At 57.9% G+C, this 14,158-nt stretch overlaps 1 protein-coding gene across 14 annotated transcripts; it reads left to right on the top strand.

Moving 5' to 3' along the window:
• TPM3 (tropomyosin 3) lies at positions 2,209-14,002 on the top strand (the record flags this gene model as incomplete). 14 transcript variants are annotated; one of them, XM_021376712.1, is given in 10 exon segments in its annotated part: positions 2,209-2,342; positions 3,063-3,180; positions 3,401-3,471; positions 4,825-4,900; positions 5,385-5,447; positions 5,535-5,604; positions 7,323-7,401; positions 9,267-9,336; positions 12,261-12,383; positions 12,955-14,002. In XM_021376712.1, coding segments are annotated over 9 exon segments (759 nt in total), but the record flags the coding sequence as incomplete, so codon positions are not given.

Here is a 14,158-nt window from a genome sequence, read left to right as displayed (position 1 = left end):
CCGGGCGTGCGGGGCGGGCTCGGAGCGCTCCCCGGGGGAACGCGGGGCTCTGCCCGGGGGGCGGGAGGGAGCGGCCGCTCCGGAACCGCGCCCTGATCTTGTGGCGCTTGGCGAGCGGGGCACGGGGCAGGTGACGCGGGGCAGAGCCTCCCGGGGCGGTGGCTGCTTCTCCCCGGGGCTCTTCGCGGATCTCTGCGGTGCTGCAGCTGTGTCCGAACGAAGCTGCGGTTTTCCGGGTCCCGGCGCCGCGCTGCGATGCCCATAAGGAGCAGTGCGGTGCTGGGGGCTGACAGCGGGAGCTTCTGCTGTGCGGCGGAGCCAGGCCACTCCCAGCCCTCCGCTGGCTCTTTATTCGCAGCCACATAAGGAATTTTCCTGCACTAGCAGTGTTGTCATGGCAACGTGCATGCTTGCACCCGGCTTGCTGGAGTTGTGCTACGTGAGAGCGGCTCTGTGCTCTGTGTGTTGGAGCCCTGTGCTCAGCCTGCAGCCCGGCCTCTGCTGCCGGGGAATTCCGAGCTCCGCTCCCTCCCTGTGCCCTGGGAAGCGATGCTGGATGGCCGAGCGGGGCTCTGCCCTTGGCTGGGCTCCATGGGCTTTCTGACTCAGGCTTCGCTTCCTGACGGAAACGTGGAGTGACGGGAAGGTGCTGGTGGGCAGTGGGACTGCCCGGAGGTGTCACTGCGCTGCTGGGAGCGCTGTGCGGTGCGGGAGGGGAGGGCTCTGTCCTGCAGTCCCCGAGCAGAGCCCGTTCTCCCGGCAGGATGGGAGAATTGCTTCCCACAGGAAGCCGGGGGTCAGGGGGCTGGGGAGCAGAGTGTGTCCGTCTGCTGGGAGGAGGAGGAGGCTCACCAGCGTGGAAGCTCGTTAATAGGCACAAGAGGTGTGTGCAAGCTGTGTGTGCCAAAGCCTCTTTCCCGGTTCTGCTCAGAGCATCGTTTTGTTCCTCTTTGAGCAGACCACTTCCTCCTCGCGAGGAGCGCTGGCTGCTGGGGCAGCGCGCTGTGCTGCTGCCTCGGAGCATCAAAGTGCTGCGGGTTTCCATGGTGAAGAGCAGGGCGTGCCGGCAGCGAGCTGCCGTGAAAGCAAAAGTGCTCGTGCATCCTGCTCGTGCATCGTGCTGGGGGTTGTGGGGCTGCATGGTTGGGGGGTGGGGGAAGCGCTCGGGAGCGGAGCGTGAGTTGTGGCACGCCGTGTTCCAGCGCCGGCCTCTTTCCTTGCTGCTCCTCCTTCCTCGGGCATCGGCTGGCGTGCGTGCCGTGTCCTTGTTGCCGGTGGCTGGGATATTTCATACATGCCTGGCATGTGTCTGTGTGTCAGGCTCTGCAGTAGATCACGACGCTGCTCTGAAATGGCTGTAGCTCTCTCCATTTTGGTAGCGGTGTAGGAATCCTGTTGAAGGGGATGCTGGCTGCTTCTGGGGTGTCCCATTGGTGCTGGTGTCCCCGGAGCTGTGCGGCTGCCCTGTGGGCTCTGCTCAGGGCTTCACGGAGTGGATGTCCTGTGGCTGATGGGGTTGGTGCTGTAGCGGGCCTGGCTGGGGGGTGGTGGCTTCTGAGCTCTGCTGCTTTCTGCAAACCTTGGTCACTGCTGTGATCACGCTCTGGGCAATGAGCAGAGCCCGTGGGCTCCCAGCAGCTCGCAACTGCTGGCACGTGGGGCTGGAGAGCGGCTCCCAGCCCGAACCCAGGGCTGCGTGAGGCTTCTGCTCTCTGGGATCAGCGAGCGCTGCAGGCAGAGCTCCGAGCCTGGAGCTGGTATCTTCCTCGGGTCGCTGGTGAGAGGGCTCGTTCTGAGCAGCGCTCGTGTCCAGATCACATGAGTAAACCGACTTGGTGCTAAATGCCGGCTGTCACGGCGCGCTGGTGCAGCGGATAAATAGGGCTGATTGATGGCCTGGCAGGATTACAGCAGCTGTGGAGAGGAGATGTTAGTGTAAGTCATCCACTTAGTGTTTATGGCTTAAACTGTCACGTCAGCTCAAGCTGACAGGCGAGAAACCCGTGTGGCGGCGGCTGCTGCGTGGATGAGCCCGTGTTAAATGTTGCAAGGCTTATCTTGCGAGCATATGGGAATGCGGGGCTCGGTGTAAGAAAGTGGATTCAGCCCCTTGACGTGGTTTTGGCTTTCTCCGTGCTGCTGCTGGCCTGTGGGCAGACCTCAGCTGCCCTGCGCTGCAGGCTGAGCCGCCCTCCTTGCTCCCCGCAGGCCGAGGCAGAAGTGGCATCCCTGAACCGCCGCATCCAGCTGGTAGAGGAGGAGCTGGACCGGGCCCAGGAGCGCCTTGCCACCGCTCTGCAGAAGCTGGAGGAGGCTGAGAAGGCCGCAGATGAAAGCGAAAGGTGAGCAGGGGCTGCTGCCGTGCTGTCAGCCACGCAGGTGTGCTCCTACCCGGGGCCCTGTGACGCTGGCATCTTCAGCTTCTGAAGGTGGGAAGTAGGTGCCACGCTGAGGCTGGATGTGGGAGTAATTGGCTGCTCATGCATTGCTGGAGCAATGCTGTTGGCCTTCAGGGAGCACCTCAGAGCACGAGGCTGCGTGCTGCTCTGTCCCCATCTGGGGGAGAAGCGGGTCCTGGGGAGCAGTGAAGGTTGGGGAGCTTCACCTCCTGCTGCGCGCTCCCTTCTGGCCGGGAGCTCCTGACCTGGGGATGTGATGTGGAGGGGAGCAGTCCCGGCAGCGCTTCCAGTTGGCTGATGCACTCCACGCTGTAGTGTGCAGCCTGACCTAGCTTACATCTGCCATAAAGATTTGGCTCTCCGTGTTGCAGCCTGGAAGGGCTTGGCTTGCCTGCACAGAGTCCCTGTGACGGCCTGACTCGTTCTTCCCAGCAGTGCTTCTTGTGCTCCAGGAGCCCAGTGAGCTGCTGGAGCAGTTAATTGTGAGCACCAGCCCAGCAGCACCGTTCTGCTGTGCTGTGCACTCAGAGGTGTGGTGGCTCAGGAGGGCAGCGGTGTGGTTGGGGAGGAAGCAGTGTTCGTGCCCTGATGTGCGTTATGCTGCTGGCTTGCGGGGCTTTGTTTTAATCATCACCCTCTGCTGTGCTTTTTTTTTTCGGGCAGAGGCATGAAAGTCATTGAAAACAGAGCTCTGAAAGATGAGGAGAAGATGGAGCTGCAGGAGATCCAGCTGAAGGAAGCCAAGCACATTGCGGAGGAGGCGGACAGGAAGTACGAGGAGGTGAGAGCCCTGGATGCTCTCGTGTGGCCGACCCTGGCCAGGAGAGGTGGCTCCTTCCTGCACGGCGTGGGGAGGGCCTGGCTCTAGAGCTGCACCACTTCCCCCAGCCAATGACTCTGGCAACACCGGTGGCTCCTGCAGGCGTTCCCTGTCGTACCTTGCACAACCTACGAGTGCAGGATTCATCTTCCTTGCTGTGAACTCTGATTCTCCCTCCCAGGTTGCTCGGAAACTGGTGATCATAGAAGGAGATCTGGAGCGTACTGAGGAGAGAGCTGAGCTTGCAGAGTCGTGAGTAATCTGCTTGCACGTGACTGGCATGTCTACCTGTGCATGGGAACTAACACTAATGGCATTTCTAACCTTGTTACACAAGGCCTGAAGTACAGGGTGGGCTTAGATCTCCCAATGGAAGAGCTGGGAGTAATCTCCTGCTCTGAGCAGGGCAAGATCCACCGAGAATGTGGAGTTTGTGTGCATCAAGAATCAGCACGCTGCGCCTTGCGGCAGAGATGCTCAGCCCCTTTGCATGAGTGCCTCTCTAGGTGGCAAGGTCAGTCTTCCTGCACTCGGTATCCACCAGCACTGCTGTTTGGTCACTGGATGAGCACGCGCTGCTCCGGGGCACGTGAGCTCACGGTGCTGACCCTACAATGGCCGAGGCCTCCTGCCCGGGAGCTGAAGCAGCCTGTGCTGAGGCGTCTGAGGGCGGAGCTGTGGCTGAGCTTGGTCTCTGGGCTCCTTCAATATTTCCAGTCGTCACCAGGGATGTTTCACTGCTGAGTAGCAAGCCAAGCTTCTGCTTGGAGCGGAGGTGCTAAGTGCGTTGTTCAGGCTCCTTTCACGTGTCTCCAGGAGCTGCCCGGGGCCTTTCTGTACTGTGGGCCTTGTCTAACAAAGCTGGCATGTGTGCAGCAGCAGCGCCGTGCTTCCAGCCCAGACATGCATGTCGTGACCATGACTTCTTTGTGTTTCTCCCCTGCCCCTTTTTGGCTCTGCGGTGTTGTGTTATTGGTGCTCCTTTTGACCCTTGCCCCCACCTGGCTTGTGCCATCATGTGACCGTCACTAACAGTCGTGTCCGGGAGCTGCAGGAGCAGATCAGAGTGATGGACCAGAACTTGAAGTGTCTGTCTGTTGCCGAAGAAAAGGTACTAACCGTTCCCTTCTCGAACCATTAAACCAGAACTCTTGTGGTCTTCTCGCTACGCTCCTTCCCTCAGCTTAATTGCGTCCTTCTCTCTCCTGGAATGTTCTGTCCTCTGCCCGAGCACTCCTGTCCGAGTGGTGGCAGCTGTCCATCTGTCTGAGCGGCTTCCCTCCTTTCAGCAAACTAGACGTGCAGCTTCTACATGAGGACGCCAGGTCTGGCAGAAATCTGCGTCCGCATCTCGGCCGCGCGGCTTGGTGCCTCGTGCACGCGCTGGCGGGGTATCTAAAACGTGACCTTGGAGGCTAGGAGGGAGCTTGCTTTCTGCAGAAGTGCTTCAAAGCAAGGTCCCATCCCGTCTGATCGCAGACAGTCTCCTGAAGAACTCCCTGGTCTCCCCTGCACATGGATTCACTTCTCGTCTCTCCTGTCTTTCCCTCCCGCTTCTTTTCCTTTTTTTTTTCCTCCCCTCTTTCTTTACAAAACCCCCCACAGTAAATGTTCCGAGCTGGAGGAGGAGCTGAAGAATGTCACCAACAATCTCAAGTCTCTTGAGGCTCAGGCTGAGAAGGTAGGGCTACTTTTCAAAGGGCCAGAAACGCTTGTTTTGGTAGAAGGGTGCGTGCCAGCGGAGCACCCGCTGGGATGGAGATAATGCAGCTGCAGCCTTAAGCAAGCAAGGAGAGCTGTGCTTGCTTTCCCAGGAGAGCTGCTGGATTTCAGCACAGGACTGATGCTGACTGTAGAAGCTGTGAGCGCGGGAGGTCTGTCTGTCTGTCCCCCTGCCTTGGGGCAGGCTGAGCAGCTGAGGTGTCTGTGCTGCTGGGATGAGAATTCTTCTGTGCCTGAGTTTGTATGTTACGTGCATGGTGTGGGACTTGCTGTCTGACCCAGCCCTCTTGGAGTAGGGTAAGGGCTCGAGGAGTTTGGAAGTTTGTGGGCATGTGCACTGCAGTGGGGAGCTGAAGTCTCCTTTTGTAGCTGTAGACTCCAGAGCGGGAGATGCGCTGGGCTGCTGAGGGCTGCCCGTCGCTGATTCCTTTCCTTTCCCACAGTACTCCCAAAAAGAGGATAAATATGAAGAAGAGATCAAGATCCTGACTGATAAACTCAAAGAGGTGGGTGATGGTGTCGGGGTGCCCTCAGGTGGATCGGTCCTCGGTACCCAGAAGCGGTTTCACTGACTGACTTGTTCCTGTCTGCAGGCGGAGACCCGTGCCGAATTCGCCGAGCGCTCCGTAGCCAAGCTGGAGAAGACCATTGATGATTTGGAAGGTACACGCCGGGGAGGGGAAGCCAAAGAATGTGGTGACGAGTGGGGAGCTGGGAACAACTGCCTGCCAGGCAGCTGGGGAGCAGCGGTGCCGCTCTGCTTTGCTTGGAGCGAGGCTGAACCCAGCGCCTGCCGTGAGCCGGTGCCTCCGGGCCGTGCGGTGATGTGCCGTGGCAGCAGCTCTGTGGCCTTGCTGCCCCAGGCCTCGAGGTTCCCAGCGCCCTGCCCTGTCTGATAGGACAGATAGCTGAGTGCTGATCTTGGCTGTCCTGTCCTCAGGAATGTAACTGGATTCTCGTGCTCCAGCTTAACCCTGTTTAAGGAGTGGCCTAAGGGGGGGGGGGGAAACCACCTGAACTCGCAGGAATTGGTTACGATAACATTCTTTTGTGTGGAATTTCATGCATGTGGCCTGTCTGCAGACAGCATTAGTGCAGTCAGTAAGGAACCAACCCCCAGGAGGACTGAGGCTCCCCAGCATCAGTTCAGGATGAAATTACCCACGACTGCTGAAGTCGTCCTGGATAGCTGATGCTGGGCTCCTTTCCTCCTGCTTTCCCAGTACTTCAGGAGCGTTCCTGCTCTTGCAGCCTGACCTCTCTCCCAGCCGTGGAAGGAGAAAGCTCCAGCTGCCTCCTCAGATCTGAGGCTGTGGCTGGGTTCTTCCATAGATAGCTGTGGCTGCAGCAGCCACGTTGGCGAGCCAGAGCTCTTGCAGGCCTCCTGCCACAGCATGGGCCGTAGCAGCCTTGTAGTGCCAGGTCTTGGAGATGGAAAGCCACATCCTACAGGCTGGACAGAACTCCTGGGTTACTCTAGAAATAGCAGTGTTGTCAGCAGAGCAGTTCCAGAACTGCAGCCAAGCAGCAATCTGAGCCACCCCATGGTCCAGGGGATCTGCAAAAACTCCAAGTCCCTGCACGCTGCCCTTGAAAGATGTTGATTGAGTGTTGGCTCCGGTCTCTGGTATTGCTGCTGAGGTGACCTAGTTTATGACAGCTGATAAAATTCTCTGGGCCCTGGGAAGCAGTTAACAACATCACCAGCTGCATCGTAGCCTGGGCAGCCAGTGGTGGGAGGAGTCTGCCAGCTCCACGCAATGAGGGAGCGCGCTGGTGTGAGTTCCAAGGCTGCCACCTCCATGCAGGGTGGCAATTGCCACTCTGCTGCATTATCTGATGGAGATCACAGGTGTGGCCCTTCTGTTCGGCGTATCCCGCCGAGCTGTGTACCTGCAGAATGGGAATTCCCTCTCTTGCTCACCGCTATTACTTAACTGACTTCTCCCAAGCAGGTTTTCGTATTGAAACCCGAAGGTGAGAACAAAGCGCTTCATTGATCCGTGCCCTCCTTTCGGGGTAGCAATCATCTCCTTAGCTGGAGCTGCCCTGCCCTGGAATTCCTCCACCAGTGGCTGGTGCTGACCTGGCTGAGCAGCTCGTTCTCCCGAGCTCACGGGGTCTGAGCTCTGCCCTCCCCTCGGGGCTGACTTGCAGTCCTGGGAGGCACTTGCTGGTCAGGCTGACCCCGGGCTGCTTGCAGCCTCCCATTCATCGCTCAGGAACGAGCAGCCACGCAGCGCGGCCGTGCTGGCTCCCATCTGACTTCATTTTCTTCTGTTCATGAATCCCACACTGCTTTTCCTGCCCCAGGGTGTTGGAAGAACTCCTGTGCCTTCCCTCATTGTTTGCCTTTTGTTCTCCTCCTAAACCTCTTCTAGATGAGCTCTATGCCCAGAAACTGAAGTACAAAGCAATTAGTGAGGAACTGGACCACGCCCTGAATGACATGACTTCCATGTAAATATGAGCTGGCTGGTGTTTGCCTCTCGCTTCAGCAGGCTAGACCGCCAGAGCTTGCTTGGTTTGCTGTGATTTTCATAGCTGGAGAATCAATGGCACTGTGTTGTCGAGGTTACTTCTACAGATCTGTGCCCCTGGGATTGCGGAGGCTTCCCTGCAGCATGCTGTGTTCTAACTGTAGGTCCCTGTGAGCTGCATGTGTAACACCGAGAGCTGTGCTGGCCTGGAAGGGTTCTGACTCGAACTCTGCCGAGTGCAGTTTCCAGTTTCACTGGTACTGTGCCTTAGTTGCCCACTGGAGCCACCGGGCTGTGGTCTCGGGTTCCTCCTGGAAGAGGCTGTGGGTAGCGCTCAAGTGGGCTCCTTAGGAATTGCCATAACAGCCTTGAGACGGAGCGGACCGTGGACTGATCTGTGGAAGTAGCTGAACTCGCGTTCCTGCAACTTTGCTCCTTGGCTTTGTGTTGGGATTGGCGGTGATTCTGCTAACAGCTGCTCTGCACAGTCCTTACCACTAACCCAGGAGAGGCCGGGTTCCTGCGCTGCGAGGAGCCCTAACGCTGGCACACGAGAGCCCCCGAGCCGAGTTTGCTGTGCACAACCACTCGCGTTTCTCTTAAATCCGGTGTCTCCTTCTGTTTCACACAGATAAGTCTTGCGATTCCAAACTCCACTTTGGATTTGCCTTTCTGCTTGGTGGCTTGTTCTGCATCTGCACCCTGCATTCACGCTCTCGTCATCTCGCTCTGAATTCCAGTACCTTTTTCCAGTTACTGTGCGCAGGGCATCCCTGGGAATGAGCGCTGTAAAGACGCTGAAGCTTGACAGCAGCAGCAGCAGCAGCTCCCAGTTGTGCTGCGCTTGCTCCTAAACAAAGCTCCCTCTGTTTGACCCCATGTGCCAGACACTGCTGTGCTCTGAGGGGCTGCCCTTTTCAGTGTCTGGGTGTAGCTGGGGAGGATGTTGTTCTCATCTGCATATCTTGTGTAGAGCCATAAAGCTCCTTTTGTATTTCTCTTGCCTCGTACTTGAGCATGATGTCACCTTTTTTTAAGGAAAAACAACCCTTGTATGACTTGAAGAGCAGAGCTGGTGCTTTAGAGCAATGGGTTTCTAGTGACCACTTGCCACTGCTTTAGAGTAACAGTTGCAATGTTGCCTTCCCGCTGGTGTAACTTGATCAGGCTTGGTGGAATACACAGACCTCGTTAATGCTCTGGATTTTTCGCTTTGGGTGTGTTACGGGCTCACAGATGTGAATTGCAGCTCTGCACACAGCGCCCCGCTAGGCAGCATGCTCTGTAGGGTGAAGGAGGGTGCCTGAGTTGTAGCAGGGCGTCCTCCAGCTGCGTGCGCTCAGCCTGGCTGGAGCTGCTCCTCACCCGCCTGCTCTGTAGCACTCCCTGGCACTGGTTGTCACGTGCTGGCTCGCAGCGGGTAGCCACCGCGCCTGGCGAGGTGTGAAAGCAAATAAACACCACGTACCTCTGGCTGACTTGCAGCGGGGCAGGGCCGGTCAGGTGCTGTGCACGGGGCGGGTGCGTATGGCTCCTGCTTCAAGGATGAGAGCTGCGGCACAGCGGGGCTGAGGGCAGCGGTCCCGGGGCCCCACACCGCAGTGCTCCGGCTCCTGCGTGGGGCTGGGGGTGGCAGGACCCGTGGGGAGCGGAGCGTGGCGCGCAGCAGGACACTGAGCACCGTGGCAGCCTGCAGGCACTTGTCACATCACTGCTGGTGTGAGTCTGGAGTCTTTCTGGTCGCTCTGGGGCCGTGAACACGGGATTAGCCCCTTGTAACTCTGTGCTGCCTCATGGTGGCTTCTCCAATGCTTCTTTCTTTCTGGATTGGTTCCTCTGCCACAGGGCCCGAAGAGCCCTTCAGGAATCGAGCTTTGGTGAAATGGGACATCTCCCGTGGTTCCCTGAACCTCAGGTTTGTGCGCACCCGGCTCTCCACACAAATAGCGCTCCCGGTACGCATGGTCGCACACGTGAACCGCCCCAGCCTGTCCTCGCTCTGTGTTCGGGCTGAACCCTCTTGGGGCAGGGAAGGAGGAGGTGACTCTTGCAAGGAATCCCAGAGGAAGAGCTTGGGAAGCTCTGCGGACGGTGGCCTGATGCTTTGCGGAGCTGTTGCCCCATGCTCCAGAAGCGAGAATCTTTGTCGGTACCCAGACGTGCAGCTGAGGTGGGGGGGTCTGGCTGCGTGGGGGACAGGGCCTCTCGCTGCACTCGGGTGGGTGGAGGCTTCCAGCCAGCACTGGCTGCCAGTTCTCACCGACAGGAGGTGGCTCGTGGTGCTCCCTGCCCTTGTGAAATGGGCTCTGCTCACGGGGAGGTCCTGGCTCTGGGTTTGTTACCCGCTCCCATGGAGTAGAGCAGGCGTTGCAAACAATGTTATCGGAGGCTGGGCTTTGGCAGGCCCGTTCCCTGCTCATCCTGGTGGAACTCCACGCTCAGCAGGTGGGTGGGTGATGCAACTCCTGCCCTGGGAGGTTCTGGGAGGCTTCTGGTCTGACGGGATTGCGGGGCTTGTGCAGGCTGGTTGCCACGGGCTGGGCTCCCAGCTCAGGATTGCTGCAGGTGCAGATAAGCTGACCACGAGGCACGGGTCGTGGAGCTCCCCGTGGCTCCGAGGCCTGCCCTGCAGGCTGGGTGGGGAAGGGAGCGGGCCAGGCATTGCTGCGGCCCCACAGATGTGAGCGGCTGCTCTGTTAAGAAGCTGTTCCTGGGGTCTTAGAAAGGTCACGCTAATTACTTCAGTCAGGCTGCTCCCTCGCGTGGGTGGGTTGGCAGGGCCCTGTCCGCAGGCAGTAACGCTTGCGTGGAGGCTGGGAGCTGTTGCCTCAGCCTTTGGTTGCTTGACCTTCCATTGACCGGTTTCCTTCTGTCCTCTGCTGCCCGAGAGGCCCAGGGTCAGTGGGGAGGGCAGGGAGCGTGTCCCTGGTGCTAGGAGCCTACATGCAGGGCAGGCTGGGGCTGGCGTACCTGTCCCCTGCAGCACAGCTTCCCTCTGCTTCTAGGAGGATTGCAGCAGGGCAGAAATTGTCAGCTCCCCTGCTTGTTGCTTTGTCCCTCGGTGGCTTGGAAGATGGGGCAGTCAGCATTGCCACTCTCTGTCCTGCAGAGCGGGGTGTAGCTGGGGTGGGTGCTGGGTGAGGAGAAGCTCTTCCCCCCTCCCCCCCCCCGTGTGGGGCTGTAAGGGTGGAGGTCTGTGGGGCAGGGGGGGCTGTGCTGTGACTGCTCAGGTGAGCCCTGTAGTTGGTGTCCCAAACCTCATCTGGCCAGGCCTTGCTCAGGAGCAATTGTTCCTAGACTGAAAGTAATGAGGAATGGCGTAGCCCCCCGTCAGAGGTTGCCGTAGGTTCCTAGGGATCTTGCAGCACGAGGACGGTGTGAGATGCGAGGGCAGCAGCTGTGCTGTGCTTTGTGCTAACTCAGCAGGCGGTGGCAGCGTGCTGTGTGTACCATTCCAGTAAGTGGTGATTATTTCTGCCAGGCTGGAAGCTGTGGTGTAGGGATTTTTTTTTTCCCACTGTTTGGAATTCCCCAAGCGCAGAAGTTGGATCCTGGAAGGTGTTTCTGGTTCAGCTGCTGTAGGACAGAGCGCTCCACGGGCTTAAAGCGCATCCCAAGCCCTTTTCCTTCCCTGGGTACGGTGCAGCCCAGCCTGCAGACTCCTCTTCTGGTGTTCTCCCTTTGCAAGCCCTTGGCAGCACTTCCATTTCTGCCTGCACTTGGCTTCCACTGTGATCTTCCTGAGCTGAGAAGCGAGTTAAGAGTACGATAAACCTTTGTTCTTCCCAGCGTCCTCTGTGCAATAGCCTAGGCTCGATCTTCAGAGGCACGTGCTGCGGGGACAGGTTATTTGATGTGCTCCTCTCGGTGCTCTACTAACCTGCCCTTTCTCTCTTTTTCTCTCTTCCTCTTGTTCCCCCTAATCCTGTTGCTGCTGCAGAGCGCCTGTACAGCCAGCTCGAGAAAAACCGCCTGCTCTCTAACGAGCTGAAGCTAACGCTGCATGATCTGTGTGACTGAGAAGGGGGCCCACTAATGCCATTAAGCAAGCTTATTGCGACCACCAGTGCTGTGGACCACAGCGAAATCTGATCACTCTTGAGACTGGCAGACTTGCAAATTCTATGCAGCTACTGCTGTTGAACGGGGCAGTTGAATTTCTTCTCTAACTTATTTTAAAAGCTCTTTTTTTTTTAGTTATTATTATAAAAGTAACTTGTATTCTTGGTGGGAAAACCTCTCAGGCTTGGCTGATCTTTCTGCCAGCCCTGTTCACTGGCACAGGGGTCTGCCTGGCTCCTCCATGGAACCAGAACGGCTGCACCCACCGAGAGAGGGGTGGTGTGAAGTCAGGCTCGTGCCTGCTGGAAGATACCTGCCACGTGCTAGAACTTAAATTACTGTTAGCTGAATGACTGTAGGATTTCCTGCTGCATGGAATGATGGCTTCTAACAATAAATGACTGACCTCGTGGTCTGTGAGACACTGCACACCTGTAGTACTTTCCTGTGTAGCTGAGTCCTGACCCAGGAGGTCTGGGGGAAGTAGTCGTGCCTGGGGCCTCATCTCAGTGCAGCTGTGGAGTCCCAGGATGGGTTGGGAAAGCTCACGGGTGTCTTGAGAGCAAGTCTCCAAATCCGTGATGTGAAGCTGTCTCTTGAGTGCCTGCAGGGAGCCCTTAAATGCTGCAGTAGCCAGTGCTGTAGGAGAGATGCTGCTTGCTGTGTGTGTCGTGCGCTGTCTCTGACCCGGGGTGGCTGCAGCCCCTCCCCAGACCCCTCGGGAGGTGCAGGGCAGCTTTGAGAAACTGCTTGTTCCTAAAGGACATCTTCCTACAGCGTGTCTGCCCGGTGTCCCGACGTGTGGATTTCTTCAGTGGTATGGGTGGGCTCACCTATGGAGTAAAGCCCACCTAGAATGCTAGTTGCTGATCTGAGCTCTCCTCCTGGCTTAAGGAACATGTGAGAACCGACTGTGCGAGCTGCCTGTAGCCTTGGGCAGAGCTGCAGCACCCTGCTCCTACTTGCTCACTGCCTGCTGTTCCCACTGTCCTTGGTAGTCTGCTTCCCGCTGCTAGGTAGCAATGGTCCTGGTGGCCAGCTTGGCATCTCTATCCTGTGCTGGGGGGAAGGGGGGCACAATCGATTGTAATTCCAGGGGCTGATTTCTTAAGCGCGTTTACTCCTCAAGTTGCTCTCGGGTGGCTTGCTGGGCCACTGGGGCCTGCTGTCTGAAGTGTTGAAGCCCTGAGGAAAGCTAGCTGCAGTCTGAGGCACCTGCATGCACAATGCTGCCTACGGCACTAGCTAGAAGTGCGTCCTGCCCGTGCCATGCGGAGCACCAGCGGTGCCAGAGACGAGGGCTACAAGGAAACAGGTAACTCCAGAGCTGCTCACTGCAACCAGCCAGGCACCCACGGTTTGAGAACGCTGCGGCGGCGTGCTGGGAAGGGGCTAGCGCGGAGCTTTCTTTGGCGAAGGTCTCTCGGTTGCCCGAAGCTGACTTGTAACTCTGCCTCTTGCTTCCCACCAGATAAACTGAAATCCACCAAAGAGGAGCATCTCTGCACGCAACGAATGCTGGACCAGACCCTGCTAGACCTGAATGAGATGTAATGGAGCCCCGCTGCTGCCTCCTCCACACGACGCCTGGGGCCGGCCCAGCCTCCGCTGCCCTCTAACCCTTGGGCCCCATTTCTTTTCTGTTGCCAACTTGCCCAAATGCGCATCTGCTTCTTCACCTCAGGGTTAGAGGTCATCAGGTTGGGCAGAGCTTCACACAGCGTTATTAAGGGAAATAAACAATGCAATAATGTCCGGGGGAGCATGTTTGAGATGTACACATTTTGTAACTACCGTTTTTTTTTTTGTTTTTTTTTTTGTAGCAACCATTGTAAACATTCCAAATAACTTGAGTCTGGTGAGCTACACCGCAAAGCTCTGGGCTTTATGTTTGGTATTAACCCGTTGCTCTGCTCTGAGCCCGCTCTGGGGGGAGGAGGACGGTGTGGGGCCGGGGTGGGCACGCTTTGCTCCAAGAGCTGTTTGCCAAACCAGCAGTTCAATTTCTCAGCTTTAAGGTAACCCTGTGGAGAAGCAATTTGAGCAAAAGCATTTTTTTTTTTTTCCCCCCTCCCTGTTCTCTGAACAGCTCAACCTGTCGGTTTGCTGGTTGTTCCCCTTTCCTCCCCCAGTGTTTCCCTTTCCTTTCTGGGGGTTCCACGCAGCCATGGCCCTCAGCACCCGGGGGTGGCTCTGCCTTCACTCAGTGCTTTGCCCCTCGTCCCTGGGCTTGGCCTAACGGCCTCAGTCCAAGCCTTGTTTTCTCCGAGCAGTTCCGCCAGCCTGGGGCAGGGGCCTTCCCTCCTGGCCTGCAGTGCTCTCATGTCTCATGTGCGAGCCCTCCGCTGTGCGTTGTCGTGTGGTGTCTGTGAGGCCGAGCATGGGGAGGCCGAGCCGGCGCTGCGTGGTCGTCACGGTTACGGGGCCAATCTGGAGAAAAAGAGCCACGTCAAGTGTTTTGATACTAAATTGAGAACTTGTCTTAACTGTCTTTTGAAATAAAAAGCGATCTCTCCACACCGTGGTGCCTCGCTCTGTTCGATGCCGGGCCGGGGCTGAGGGGAGCACCGGGGCGAGGGCGGGAGCGCGCGCACTGACGCTGAGGAGAGTGGGCGCGCTGCGAGGGCGGGGCAGCGCGCATGCGCAGTCGGCAGCCACCAGGTGCGCCGTGACTT

The sequence above is a fragment of the Numida meleagris genome, chromosome 24 (assembly GCF_002078875.1).
Source record: "Numida meleagris isolate 19003 breed g44 Domestic line chromosome 24, NumMel1.0, whole genome shotgun sequence".
In the NCBI taxonomy this organism is placed as follows: domain Eukaryota; kingdom Metazoa; phylum Chordata; class Aves; order Galliformes; family Numididae; genus Numida; species Numida meleagris.
Note: the sequence above shows the minus strand (reverse complement) of the source record. Positions and strands in the feature narration are given on the sequence as shown.